Source organism: Mixophyes fleayi, chromosome 8 (assembly GCF_038048845.1).
Source record: "Mixophyes fleayi isolate aMixFle1 chromosome 8, aMixFle1.hap1, whole genome shotgun sequence".
Lineage (NCBI taxonomy): Eukaryota > Metazoa > Chordata > Amphibia > Anura > Limnodynastidae > Mixophyes > Mixophyes fleayi.
This window is the reverse complement of record NC_134409.1, coordinates 33,638,547-33,653,148: the sequence shown is the minus strand read 5'-3', so window position 1 is coordinate 33,653,148 and position 14,602 is coordinate 33,638,547. Positions and strand designations below refer to the sequence as shown.

The 14,602-nt window shown below is 37.3% G+C and overlaps 1 protein-coding gene across 2 annotated transcripts in view; it reads left to right on the top strand.

Annotated features, from left to right (window-relative positions):
- Positions 1-14,602, top strand: part of DPYD (dihydropyrimidine dehydrogenase) — an 816,112-nt gene that overhangs the window by 675,159 nt on the left and 126,351 nt on the right. For both annotated transcript variants that reach the window (XM_075182332.1, XM_075182333.1), the window contains one exon: positions 1,080-1,222. In XM_075182332.1, the coding sequence (XP_075038433.1) occupies positions 1,080-1,222 (143 nt within the window). The remainder of the gene's footprint in view (positions 1-1,079; positions 1,223-14,602) is intronic.

Genomic DNA, 14,602 nt, shown 5'->3' with positions numbered 1-14,602 from the left:
TAAGTCTATTTTTTTAAATGATGATCAGCAGGCAAAAAGGGAGCTGCCTTGGCCTTTGGTCATATTCTTCCCCAACTCCTCTTAGAGGTGTCTGCAGAATCACCCTATAAATCCTAAATATAGTTTAACAGTCGCTCTAAAAGGAAAATAATAAATATGATGTCACTAATGACAATCATCCCTTCTAACAAATTTGGTTGACTCAGTAAAAGGATGCAGCAGTTTACACATGTCATCCAGTTTCTGTCATTGCCTTTTGTGACATTTATTAATGCGTACTTATTGGGTTCTTATTGGGTTCTTTACATCCAAATTTACCAAATCTCTGTGAATTGGCTACTTTTGAATTTGATTTGCCCATCTCTAACATTAATCGTTGAACCTTCTATAAAATTCAGTTTACATGAAGATCTTTATTTGCTTTTATATTTTTTCATCTTTATCTGAGAACCATCTACAGTTTTTGTTACAACTGTATTGTTAAATTATACTGTAAGTGATCATTTGATCAATTTCTCCTATGCTAGTCACAAGGAGCTGCTTGAAAACGTTTCATTGCTATCTACATTCCCAGTTGCTTCTCTGGTCCTCTGGTTCTCCCTGTTGTCTAAATCCAGGCTTTACCTTCCCTAAATAAAACCTAATCTGCATCATCACATAAACCTAACCATAAAGTTAATGATCATTCCTAAAGCTAGGTCTCATTTGAGCAATAGCTTCTCTATTTTGCAAGCAATTGTACCAGAAAGCAGTTGCAAAGGCATTTGTCTGAGTACAGTTTGTCATGACGGTTTACTTTTATAGGTATAATATATTACACATATATAGTTTTATTTATATGAGGATGTTGACATTTTGAATGAACATTTTATTTTACATTATCACATAACATAATCATTGTCTATTCCCTGAAAGTTGATATTATAGTAATGAAAAATTTTACTGCAGTATATGCAATACTTTTTTGCCTTTGTTGTACTATTTTTATGCTATACTTTACACATTTTTCATCAATACACTGTGTTTGTGTTTTTTTCTTTGTGCGTGACCAGAAATGTTCATTTTTTTTGTTTTTTTAGGGAATGCAATCAGACCAATTGCCCTGAGGGCAGTTTCTGCAATTGCCCATGCCATTCCAGGGTTTCCTATTTTAGCTACTGGTGGAATCGATTCAGCAGAGAGTGGTCTGCAGTTTCTTCACAGTGGAGCTTCGGTATTGCAGGTAAGGTTAATGGTCTATTACTAAAATACTATGGGACTGTTTTCCTATTAATACTTTAAAGTTATTTGTAGGAAATATAAATAGATACATGTAATTATATCATAAAAAATAAATGGAGAGCTACACAGTTAAAGGGTGTTCTCCACACTTGTATTTATCAGTGCCCCATCAGTCATGTTGAGGGTCTAATCACTGGAACCCAAACTTTTATCTTAAATGAATGTGCAGGGAACCCCTAAAAATTAAATGAACAACAGTTATTGGCCTCGGAGATCTAGTTAAAGATGATATTAGGTTATGTGGAAGTAATCTACAGTCAATGGAATGCAGCGGACCAGATTCCTTCTGCCTTCCAGCACTGTAACATCCATTTAGAAGTTCCACTCATCTACGATAATGATGGGGTTCTTAGTTAAGTGCTCCCTTAATGATACATGAGGGGAACACTAATTAGTGTGAGGGGACAGACCTGTAATTAACCCAAACGAAGCTGAAAAATATTATATTTTAAATAGAAGTACATAACACCCTGCATAGTTTTCTGTGGTTGCTATAGTATCACTGAAATACCCAATATCTTGCATTTATACGCACGCATTTGTGACCTCTACAATAACTTAACACTAACAACACCTGCCAGAAAGCACTAGTACCCCCTCAGCTGAATATAAATATCTCATAATCATGATTACAGCTTTTCTAAGGTTGTTGCAAAGTACTGCAGCTTAATACATACCTCTAGAGCTTATAATGAGGCCGTAAGCACTGATTATCATGGGGTTTAATGTGACATGCAATGCATACAGTGAATATTTAACCAGGACATTATTACTTATTTCCATAATTGCTTGATATAATATCTCCCCCAAGGTGTCGTACTTGGCCTCGCTAAACGCTTGATAAAGTGTAAGCTTCATTAAAGCGTCATGGGCAGCATTAAATCTTCCACTGTCTTAAAGTAAACATAGCTGAGATACAATTTATACACCTGTAGATACATTGATTGGACCTAATTTAGGATGTGCACTTGATGCACAGTGTAAAGCACCTTGCTTTTTCACCTGTTCTCCTAGGTGATTATCCACCCTGCACCTATCAAGGTGCAAGTCTACTCTCTGCTTTCAGGAAACTCTAGTCAGTGAACTAGAAGTGCCCTTAGGTGTGCAGAAAGGTAGGAAATCTGAAGGGGGGGGGTGCACTGTACAAAAGTGGAAACATCGCATCAAAAGTCCAACATCCCACCACTGTAGGACCCCACTATTTACAAAATAAAAATGTGCAGGTTTCCCCTAAAATACTGTTGGATTGAGCCTCACGTTTAGTTTAATTTAATCATGTGAGTGAGAGGACATTGGGATTGACTTTATTATGTGCCACTTTTGTATTTTTGAAGCTTTGCTTTACATTGGGAAAGTGTGCCTACTTGTGAGCTGGTAGGCAAAAGTAACTGATCTCTGCTAGTTCGCAGATGGTGCAAATGTAAATGGCTGTGTACAGTAGGTGAACTGCCATCATTGCAGGAGGAGCAGCGGCTACGGCGCCCACAGGTCATATCCATTTCACATGATAAAAGGTTGCAGCTTGATTATATTATTTAGGGCTCACTGGTCTGGTGTGACCTGGAAGCGGGCAAGTCATGTAAATCCTATGGACCATTTATAATTGTGTCAATCTTCTATGGGAGTGTTGAGATCAGTCTAATATCTTCTGAAGTGTGTGCAAAATATGTAAGTTCCCGTAGAGCTCCCTAGGAATGATGTCATGTCATTGGCATAAAGCCTTATTTTTCTCTTCCAATCCTGACACTGCAAACCTTTTATACCTATTTCTGATCTCACATGAGCTCCTGGGTGTTCCATAGTGATTGCCTATAATAAAAGGGCATCAATATATAATGCCTCTGTCCAGGGACCACTCTGGAATCTCCAGCGCCTCTCCTGACGTGCTTACTGGGCTTACTGTGTTTCACAGTCTCTGCCTCTAACCAAGAGTAATGGATTTCTTATTAAGCATATCTATCCCTTGGCTAAGCCTCTTTCCAAATTAAGAAGCAATGAGATTAGATATAAGGTATGGCCACTCAACAGAGTCAAAAGTTTTGGTGACACCTAGGAAAGCCAATGTTTTTTCATCAGAGCTTTTATGAGGGCATTGGATATTCTCATATATGCTCCTGATATTAAAGGATGTCTGCTTCCCAGGTATGATGCCTATCTAAAACAGAAAATATTACTTGTTTTATTGTGGTAGCTAAAATGTTTAGCAGGAACTTTAGGTCAATCATCAGTAGTGATATAGGATTATACATGGCACACTTTGTAGGATCTTGACAAGGCCTTGGAAATACAGTAATTAGAACTTCAATCATTTATAGGGAAATATGTGTAGGCATCCTCAAACAGATGAATCAAATGCTTTCTCCGACAATCAATATACGGCTTCCAACTTTAAATTAGACAACTGTCAAACCAATTGACCTTCTTGCTTTAACAGTAACTCTCAGTCCTTCAAGACTGAGGCATCGAGCATATCATGTTGAGCTAAAGACAAACATATGGGTGTCTCTATGAAATACATTTCTTTATCTGTTTGAGACGTATGTATAGTAGAAACCTGAAGCACTGGGCAATTTTTTGAAATTGCGCATAGGTTTCAATGAATAAACAGTTCAGTTTTATCACTCTCATTTCTAAGTTTAGATATTAATGTTGAATGGCTGTTATGTTAACACTGTTTCTTATAGCAACTGAAAAGTTGTGATGTTGTTTTAGTGAATAAAACGAAAGTTGTTTTGGTATAATTACCCTATGAAGATAAGATTGCGTTTGTGTTAACAGATACTTGTGAGTCTCCTTCGTGTCAGCAGAACTATTTGGAGAACGATGTTTAAGATTCTGATCATATGCTATCATGGCATATATATCTTAGGAAGTATCAAACTTGCATTTGACATACGCCCTAGCTATGTCCGCTATGATGGCGCAATGTAAATGCAAGTTGGAACTGTAGGATTCAGTGGTGCTACTGAATAACATACCCAGAGCTGCACTGTGTGAGTTTGGCCGGGACATAAAGACACAGAAGTTTCTCACCAGATCACTACACTGATGTCCACTAATGTACCAAGTGCTACTCACCTGTATATCCACATAAAACAAACCGTAACACTTCAAAGAACAATGCTGAGTGATACAATATTGTTCCATTACACCGCTGTCATTTTATTTATATGTTTTTATTTATTTGTCTATACATTGTCAGAATTTAAAAAGGAACTCGAGTTTTTCAAATCATGCCCTCATTGACAATACATTGATCTGCCAATTAATACCTAAGCTTTCTTCAGATTTAACTATAACGGGCATAATCAATTATTTGAATTCCTTGCTGCATTAAAACTGTTACCGATATTACGGTAATAGTAAGCTGGATTTCAGCTCGCAGCTCCCTGAGCCGCGTGCTGAAATCCAGTGAGAAAACTACCCCAATAACGGTATTTACGCGCACTATTGTAATAACGGTAATAGTGCGCGCGCCACAAGATTTTTGGCTATAACGCCAAGAATTGAATATGCCCCCAAGCATTTATTCAAACTTTCTAACCAATCTACTTGTAAGCTGGAGATCTCTCACTTCTCATGTCTATCCCTATTCACTACAGTCTTGGTAATATTTCTGTTTTATACTTTGCTGCAATAGTGTTGCATTACTGTGAACAATTGTAAGCCCTTACTTCTGCAAAATAGGCTAATCACCGTTTGCAATTCACATTTTCCATTGATTTTCTTTTTGTACACTTGACTACTGGAAGTATAGCACATATAACACATATCAATACACATACTTTCTCTGTAAAAAAAATAAAATAGTTTATGCCCACAGGATTTAGTGACAACCAATTTTATTTTCCCTTCAGTTATGGTTTTTCTATAAAAGTTGTGTTTTTACAGTTAACTGTAATTTATTGGTTAAAGGGTTAAAGCCTACTTGGAAAATAGGAGGCATGCATAATAGCTATAACTCACACATACTCCTTTCGGGGATTGTAATTAATGTAGTATGTATTTATTATGCAAAAGTTAATTACTGTGCTGAGATCTAACATACTGCAACAAAAAGGTCTGGGTGACACAACATTAGTTTAAATGTTGTTAATTGCAATCTGCAAACCAGTTGGTATGTGCAAGTTTTCATTCCTAAACCTTTCACGTTTCCTGTTTTTTTTTATCATGCCAAACATTTAAAATTAAATAATGTGCAGACAAATTGGGTCTGATTCATTAGGGAAAGGAAAGCAAAAAAAGTAGTAACTTTGCACCTTGGCAAAACTATGTTGCATTGAAGGAGGAGGTAAATTTAAAAATGTGATGGCAGATTTATAGTTAGGTAGAGCATGTCCTAGATCAACTTTACATTTCAGTGTAAAAATAAAGCTATCAAGGATTTGTGTGCTACATGAAAAAACAGCCAGTATTTAACTTACAAATAATAAACTAATATGTTCCTAAGTGGGTGATTGCTTTGCCCGAGAGCCTATAATGTTGTTAAGACGGCCCCGAAAATAATCTACAATTATGGTTTTGGAGTGTGGGAGGAAACCCACGTAAATACGGAACGAACATATAAACACAGATAAGGCTATGGCCAGGAATCAAACTCATGACCCCAGCACTGTGAGGCATAAGTGCTAACCACTAAGCCACCATGCTGACCTTTCTCTTTCGGTTAAATGTTATTGCTGTGAGGAAGCAGGAGCAAATCCTTGTAGTGCAAAGGAGTACTAGTTACCTAGAACTAATTAATACAATATAAATACACCACTTGAGTATTAATACAGTTGTGTTAGAACACTAATATATTAAAACAACAAAGTGACATTTTAAAAGACATTTTAAAAAATGAATAAGGACAGAAAGAAATCTCAATCTTTTGCAGACATTTACCACAATGGAAAAATATGTACAGATATACCTTGCTTTCCTCATTTTATGTGTTGAACTATGTCCTTGCATTAAGCTATGCACTTATCAGAACGAATGCACCTTTCAGACAGTTACCAGGAAAATGGAAAACCTCGCACAGCTCAGAAACATTGCTTGGTTCTGTACTTAAGATGTAGCCTCAGTTAGAGGTCCCTTCGTTCTGCTCCTCTCTCTATCATTATAAATAAAGAATATACATTTGTGCCTAGTAAAAATACAATAATAAAAGAAACCCCTGTTTCATCTTTATCCCTGTTCTATGTACTACATATAATTGTCTGTCTTACCTTATTACAATTTAATCTCAATAATTTCTTTGATCTTTTGAAGGGTCTTTGTAGCATCTAGATGCCTTTTAAAGATCATAATTACAACTCAGACATTTTCTCTCTGTAGGAAATGAAAAATTGAGGTCATTACTGTAAAGCAAATCTAAAAGGGAAAATATGTTGCAGAAAAAAAAATAAAGGGAATAAAATGAAAGTAATATTTATACATAGATACATAAAGATTTAACTGCAGGTCAATAATATGGTGGTAATGCATGAGCACTACAATATAAATTTGCAATTAGAACAAGCTGCCTGATTCACTCTGTGTTGTACACCGTAAGAAAAGTAGTAAGTCTAGTAAAAAAAAAGAGTGTATAAGGTACGATCAATGAAGTAAATGGAATTAACCCTACATAAAAAAAAACATCATTGTGCCTCAAGTGTAACAAAACAATGTACCTGTCTGTCTTTTCTCATATAGACCAGCAATTAATGTGTTAAAAATCAAGGAGAAGTGAATTATAATCACATAAAACTATGCATCACAAGTTACATAAAAATGAGGCTGCATTAGAACCATTAACTTCTTTACAGGACTAGCATTTGTAAAAACTATTGTATCTTTTTACATCATTAATGGTGTTGTAGGGTATGACTTGAATTATTGTAAATATTGGTTTTTATTTATGTTTTCCATTTTAACCTTTGAAGCCAATGGTGAGCATCACCAGCTGAGCCTTCACCTGTGGTCCCCAGCACACAACTCCTAACTTATTCTCTACTTTGTTGCATAGAATGAGTCTGTGCAGGAGCATGACTTCCTCATCATGTGACCTCCTCTGCACAATGCAGGGAGGTCACGAAAAAAAGGAAGTGGAGGGAGTGCAGTGTGCTCTCCTTCCTTTCCCTGCAGGCTCCATATTCCAAAGTAAGGGGAAAAGGTGTGAGAAGTCATGTGGAGAAAGTGTAAGAGGCATGTTGTGTAGTTCTGATGTAAGGGGCATGTAACAGGCATATGAGGAGGTCTCATGGTCATGGAAAGGAAATATGCGAAGATCAGATGGGCATGTAAGGGGTATGTGGGTAGGGAGGCTGGGCACGCGGTAGAGGTCAGATAGACATGTAAGGGTCATGTGGTGAGTGCTTATGGAGATATAAGGGTGGGTGAAGTCTGATCGGCATATAAAAGGCATGTGGTGAGGTCTAGGGGGCATGTGGGGACATTTGAGGGGCATGTAAGTAGGTCTGGTAGGTCATGTGGAAGTGTTTTGAAGTACATGTGGGATCTGATGACTTGTGGGGTCTAGGTACATGTGGGTGCATTTTGTGGCAAGTGTGGGACTGAGCGCATGCAGTGGAATTCCTTAGCAATTGGAAGACATGTAGGGGTGTTTTGGAATGATTGATGTGAGCATGCCGACATTATATTCGGCCTCTTTTTGTATTCTTGAAATTAAAAGCAATGTAAGGTCCTTTGGATTTGACATTATTAAAGATTTCTACATCAGCTCTTCATTTCCGAATCAGACAATATTTCAATACTTATGTCCAATTTAACTCTTTGAATAACAATTTGATATAGTTTGTGCCCAAAACAGGATTAGCAGTATTGGAAATGACATTGTTCTCTTTTTGGAAGAGGTTGGGGTTTTCTTGCTATATGCACATGTGCTTGCCTTAATTTCCTTTCTGTGAATGATGGAAGCCCACGTATGGCTAACTCACCATAGCCGATGCCGGGAAAAGAAAGAATAAAAGTAGAGCATTTACTAGTTTTCTCCTTTAGCCTTTTATCAATCTGATAAAATGTCTCAAACAGGGACCATCAATAAATCAAGTCTGGTGCTTCTGTACAGTAGAAAACAATATTTTCAATGTTGTTCTTGTTGGAGGTAACTTACAACTTGAAAAATGGCCTCATTGACTGTTCTAAACCTGCTGTGTCCTTAGATTTCTGCCAGGGCACAAGAATTTGCAGAACAGGATATGTGTATTTGCAGAGGAGAACAGGTAGAGAACAGAAGTTGGACAGAATTACTGGCTAAGTACGGAGTAATTGTACTGTTGGACCACGTTTTACAGTATAGTTCTCAGTGTACAGAGTGAAGTTAATGAAATTAGATGGGTTGAAGAGGGCGCAAATTCAGGTGCACCAGCTTTAAGCTGGCGGAGATCAGATAATTTAATAAAACACTTCATACACAAAATTACTACATATAATAAACAGAGTCCAGGGGGTAAATGTATGAACCTCCGGATTCTTCAACTCCGGCGAGTTCAGCGTCTTCAGCGCTTAAATTTAAAGCGGCGCTGCCTCTCCCTTTACAAGGCAGGGCCGCTTTAAATTTAAGCGCTGAAGACGCTGAACTCGCCGGAGTTGAAGAATCCAGAGGTTCATACATTTACCCCCAGTTGTTGTGTTGTTTAAAGTAAATAAAATAAATAACCACAAAATGGGCTGCGTACCATATTTTCTAACTCCTCAACGAGCCCCAGCACTAGTTAACCTGGGTTGGTTTCCAATAACAGGGAGGCTATGAGTGTAAATACCAATTTATCTTTTACCTTTAACAATGCTGATTCTGTGAATTCATGACAGGCGGTGGGGTCAGGGGAGGTCATTCTCTGGAATCTGCTGAATTGATTGCCCATCTCTAATTACATAAGCCCATAAATGAGGCTAAACAGAGAATTATTTTAGAAGAAATACGTTTTAATTATGGATAATTAACAAAAGGAGTGATATTACAGGGGTCAGGGGGCAACCATAGAAACATTTGATTGGCTCAACTTGTGGGAGATGCTTCTCCATCCACTTTGTAGACCCCTTTAATACTCTTCTGGGAACAAACATAGTGATTTAAAAAATCTATGATTATCTGGAATATGCAAGTATTCTGTAAAGTAGACCTAATATCTTTACAAATGTATTACCAATACAATAAACTTAAGTGATTAATGCTATTTATTATAGAGATTTTTGCTGTATAAGACATATTTTAATGATCTATTATGGAAACATATTTGGATATCAAGTTTGTTAATTCAGCCTGGTCATAAAATACCTATTATTACTAATAGATTTTTAAATATCTATCTAAATGGAGGAACAACTTTCCCATTAAGTAAAAAAATATATTCCTTATCCACCCGGGTTTTCATATTCATATAGAGATCTCACATGATCCCTGGGTACACAGTGCTGTATATGTTTATCCTTATGAATTTTAGAATATTTCAGGCACTTCTAATATAAGACTTTCTTTTAGAAGAAACCACAACAATGACTTGAAAGTACCTTTCAAATATCATCAAAGATGTGGTCTTTCGATATGTTTCCCTGCAATAACAATGCAGTACACATAAATGGTAGGAGCAGTTTGTTTGTACATTGAATATTAAACATTTGGTTTGATGGTAACATCCAAGACTTTTGCTATCATACACATTACTTAAAATAAAAATAAAAAAGAGCTGTAGTAATATAAATGCAATACAACTTGTTTATGCAATATAAAGCGTACCTGTTAAAACAAAAATGTTCTATAACAGGAAAATAAATATTTATGATTGTTTTACATTAGAATACAACATTTGATTTTACAATTTGGCAATAATCGGCAAATTAAAGTGAAAAACAACAAGTTTATTAAGCATCAGTGTTATGGATAAGTATATAGATAAATATGAAATAGTGATGCCAGCGAGTGATAAAGATAATATCTTTCACTACATTGTTCCTTTTGGATATGTTAGAAAGTATAAAAGACAGCAATATAATTCACAGTTGTTCATGCACATTATAAACTGCTCAAGTGGCTCATTCCTCATTCATCTCTCTTGGTTGCCTCCGCCAGAGTTTAAACCGCTCATTAAACACCCAGGGGCTGTCTTAACAAATTTAATCACCACCCCACTTACATGGATCCCTTCCTAAATCCTACCTCTATGACATTTTTCCTTTCTCTTATTTTTTAAAAAACATATTTGAACAAACAAAATGAAATATACTACAAATGTTTAAATCAATGTTATACCACTTTCATACTGCTGCCCCTGCAATATCCCGGGTTTTTGATGCCGGGTTTTTGCAGGGGCTCGGAGCGTCCCAGCTCAGAAACACCATTCATACTGCACCTTGGACCCGGGAATTTCCCGGGTTGACCCCATTCATACTGCACAAGTCTGTGCCCTGGCAATTTGTGGGAGTCATCACCAGAGCACTTTTCATTGGCTGAAAGCTGGAATATGAAAGAAAAATCTCCCTCTCCCTCTCCCTCTCCCTCTCTCTCTCTCTCTCCCTCTCCCTCTCTCTCTCTCTCCCTCTCCCTCTCTCTCTCCCTCTCTCTCTCTCTCGCCAAAACCCGGGTTGCACCATTCATAGTGCAGGCAACCCGGCTCCGACCCGGGAATTACCCCTCGATAAATCCCTGGTTGAAGACCCGGGTTTTTAGACCCGGCATTTTTCACTTGTACCATTCATACTGCACCAAGAAAAACCTGGGATTTTAGTGCAGTACGAATGGGGTATTAGTAAAATACTAGGATGTTTAGGTTGTTTGACAAAAACTATTTTAAGCTTTGTAACTGGATTGTTAGATATTACTGTAAACTATAAATATATTAGAAGTTTTCTCAGATTTTTATGGCCACAGTACTTTTCTGGGACTTTTGATATCTTTATATTTCACAGAATAGGGTGAATTATCCCAGAAGTGTGCAAGCTTTGGGTTAGGACCCCATAAGTGAGGTCCCATGATCTGTCAAATATGTACTACATTTTATTAGAAATAACCTCTTTTTTGGTTAAAGAACAAAGGCCCACTGAAAATTGGGGTCCCAGCTAAAAAAAAAAGGTTGACCACCAGTGCGTAATCCATGTATCATTTGTACAGTTACACTTTGCTGATTTTCTTATTTCTTTGTCACTGTTATTGAACATGGCAAAAAAAACCTCACAAATGCAGTTGGAACACAACATTTAAGAGAATGTTCTCTATTGCTTCAATAATTGACTGCAGGGAGCTAAAGAAAAGTTTAGTTGTCCATTTTATTAAAGTGTACTTGTCACATGACATTTTCAGTACAAAACAGTGCAAGAGTGTAATACATATGTCAAAATGTCTTCTAATGCCAGCTGATTTAGTTAATCTTCTTCATGCTTCCATTTTATGGTAATTATCTTTCCCCTTTTTGCATCAGTGTCAGAACTGAATTTAAGAAAGTGTTTTTTTAATACATGGTATGCTACTTGTTTAATACTTTTATTTCTTGCATTTACAATGGGGGTTTATTGAGGCTGATTGATGTCACTGATCACATGTGAATGTTAACCATAAGTCATCAGTGTATAGTGGTTGTAAGCCAGTGTTGGCTGCATAGCTAATATGCTTAGTTCAAAGTGTGTTAGTTACAAGTGTATTCAGATTAAAATAACCTTATTCAGAGTTATACCGGAGTTCAACAGGAGGTAAAAAGGAGAACACTCTACCTGATACCACTGGTACAGGAGAACAAAATCCAACACTCAAATGAATACTGTTACCTTCCACCTCAAGCACCTGCTTTGGATTCTCCTTACTGATCTACTGATCTGCTAGCATTGGTGTAAGATCCCTTCCGATTAAATGAACCACTTGCAAATCTTGTCTCTCATTTAAATTCTCAATATGTCCAATCTGTTCATCTGTATTACCATGTTGTTCTACCCAAACTATACTAACTCCTTTCCATGTCTATCTACACCGCACCATCTTCTGCTCCGCATTCCCCTCCTAGGGAGGAGAGGTAGGAGGGGAATGCGGAATTCTCCCAGCCCAATATCTTCACCTACTTCAACCTACTCTGTCGCCGCTTCCACCCACCCTCCTGCCAGTTTGACTGTGTTGCCTTCACTCCCTCTGCTTCCTACCTAGAGTGCTAAACTTAATGTCACTTTAGTTCCTATTGCGTCTTACTACCCCCTCCCTCTTGAATGTTATCTCTCACAGCAGGGTCCAATGTCTCTCGTGCTTCCCAATCTTCCTTGCTTGTCCCTGTCATGTCTGATGCTGAATTATTTCTATATGTCATACAATTTGTTCTGTTAATTGTATTCATGCATTTATTATTCTTCTCTGTACCCATGTACGTGTTATGTCTACGTTTTCATATATGTCATATTTGTACTGCAGCATCAGGTGCTACGGAATCTGTGGCACCATACAAACAATTGATTATTAATAATAATAATAATAATAATAAAAACATATTGCATGGCACCAAGTAGTTTCCCAAAGCGTGATATTAAATTTCCCTGTAATACATCTTTCTTCCAGCAGATGGCAGTTTGCGGTAAACATGCCACCTAGGATAGATGAATGAAAAGTAAGCAGCACATGCATACTGCACTTTGGGAATTAAGTAACTCTGTGCATCCCAGTTTGCATGAATATATTGTCTGAGGTAACCATCAATGGAAACCTCATGCAGCTGAAGCTGTGACAGTTATATTCATTCTGATCACAGCTGCTGCACTTTTCGATAAAACAAATGATAATAATAAAAGAATGGGCAATGTCCCAGCCCCCAAAGTCTCAACCAGATCCAACACTTGACATCCTGGGCTGGTTTCCTCTTCTACACTTTTGTGAGGTCAACCTGCTATAGTTAAAACTAGACCCAGCCTGTACATCACAGGCCAAGAGCCCCTGTAGGTAGAGAACCACAACCAAACAGCATTCCTCCCACCCAGAAACTGCAAAGCTGAAAAGCACTGGGGCTCGTTCCATTTCCCATGGGCTGGAGTGGTCAGGGTAATTAATAATAAGATTAGTACACCTCGATCACACATCAATAGTCCCAGTATAATGCACAAGGATCGCTTGCAAATTATACAAAAAGAGTAAAAAAACAAAAAAGGAACACACACAATTTTAACATTTTCTATTATACTTTATCCATCCCCATGTTGTAATGTAGAAATGTTTGAGAAGAAGAAACAGCTTTTTAACAGTTAGTAAATGGTCCCCTGATCTATGCTCACCTCAATTTGCACCCAGGAGTAGTTTAATAGACATTAAATAAAGTCTGAGAATGAGTGAGGTTGCAGTGTGGTGAAGAATGATTGGCAGTGAGCACCATTGATAAGTAAATAATCATGTGAAGGTGTCACTGTGTACAATAAGAAACTTTAGTCCTGCTGCAATAGCGGAACCAGATTGAGTTAAAGAAAACCTAATTTCATATTAGCAACTACGAAACAAACATCTCTCATTTAGCTTCTCCTAAGTGGTTAAATGATATTTATTCCACAACTCTTCTCATTAGGTGAACCATGTATTGTTGATTAGAGTTCCATCAAATAATGCATTCTAAAATTAAAGTTAAAACATTAAAAAGTCAGTGAGGGGCACCCTTATGTAAACTCAGTGTCAGAGAAAAGTTTTAACATAGAATTGTAAAGATACAGTGTTCTGTTGAATACAGTGTGGTGTTATGTCTGTGTTACCCTATTAGATCATGTATGTGTGAAAATAATCCAAGTATTAGAAGAACCTATACTGCCAATAAGACAACATAGTAACAAAAACCAAGAAAATATGTTCTATCAACTAACTATACAATCAATCCACATGTCCAAGTCTTTTGCTCCAGGTCTCAGGAAAACAAATACAATTCCAAAACGTCCATGTTAATAATTGCGTTTAACATATTTTTGCTTGCTTGTCATCATTTTTTCTATGCCATTTTATAGTCCACAAGAGCTGTTTCCAAAGTAGGAAAACAGACACACACATTTTCACATATGCTTAGCGCTAACACCCACGTGCCCCCAATTAAGACACCAATCTTTAGATCTCATCTTGACTTGAAGTAGTCCTCAGTCCGTGCCAGTCCACCAAAGACAGGGTAGTTTTAAGGATCTACGTGACTACTACCTTAATTCAGCTGCTGGACCCTTACTGCTGCCATCATTTTTACTCCTTCATTGATCTCAATGTCCTTCTTAGTGGCAGCAGTTGTCTCCACAACTTCTCTGAACATTGGGAACAAGTTTCCTGTCCAGCAGTGAGCATAAATTGCAAGCAAATGTTCTGTGCACAGAGCTACACCGAGCTGAAAGATAACCACTAGCGTGCCAGTGC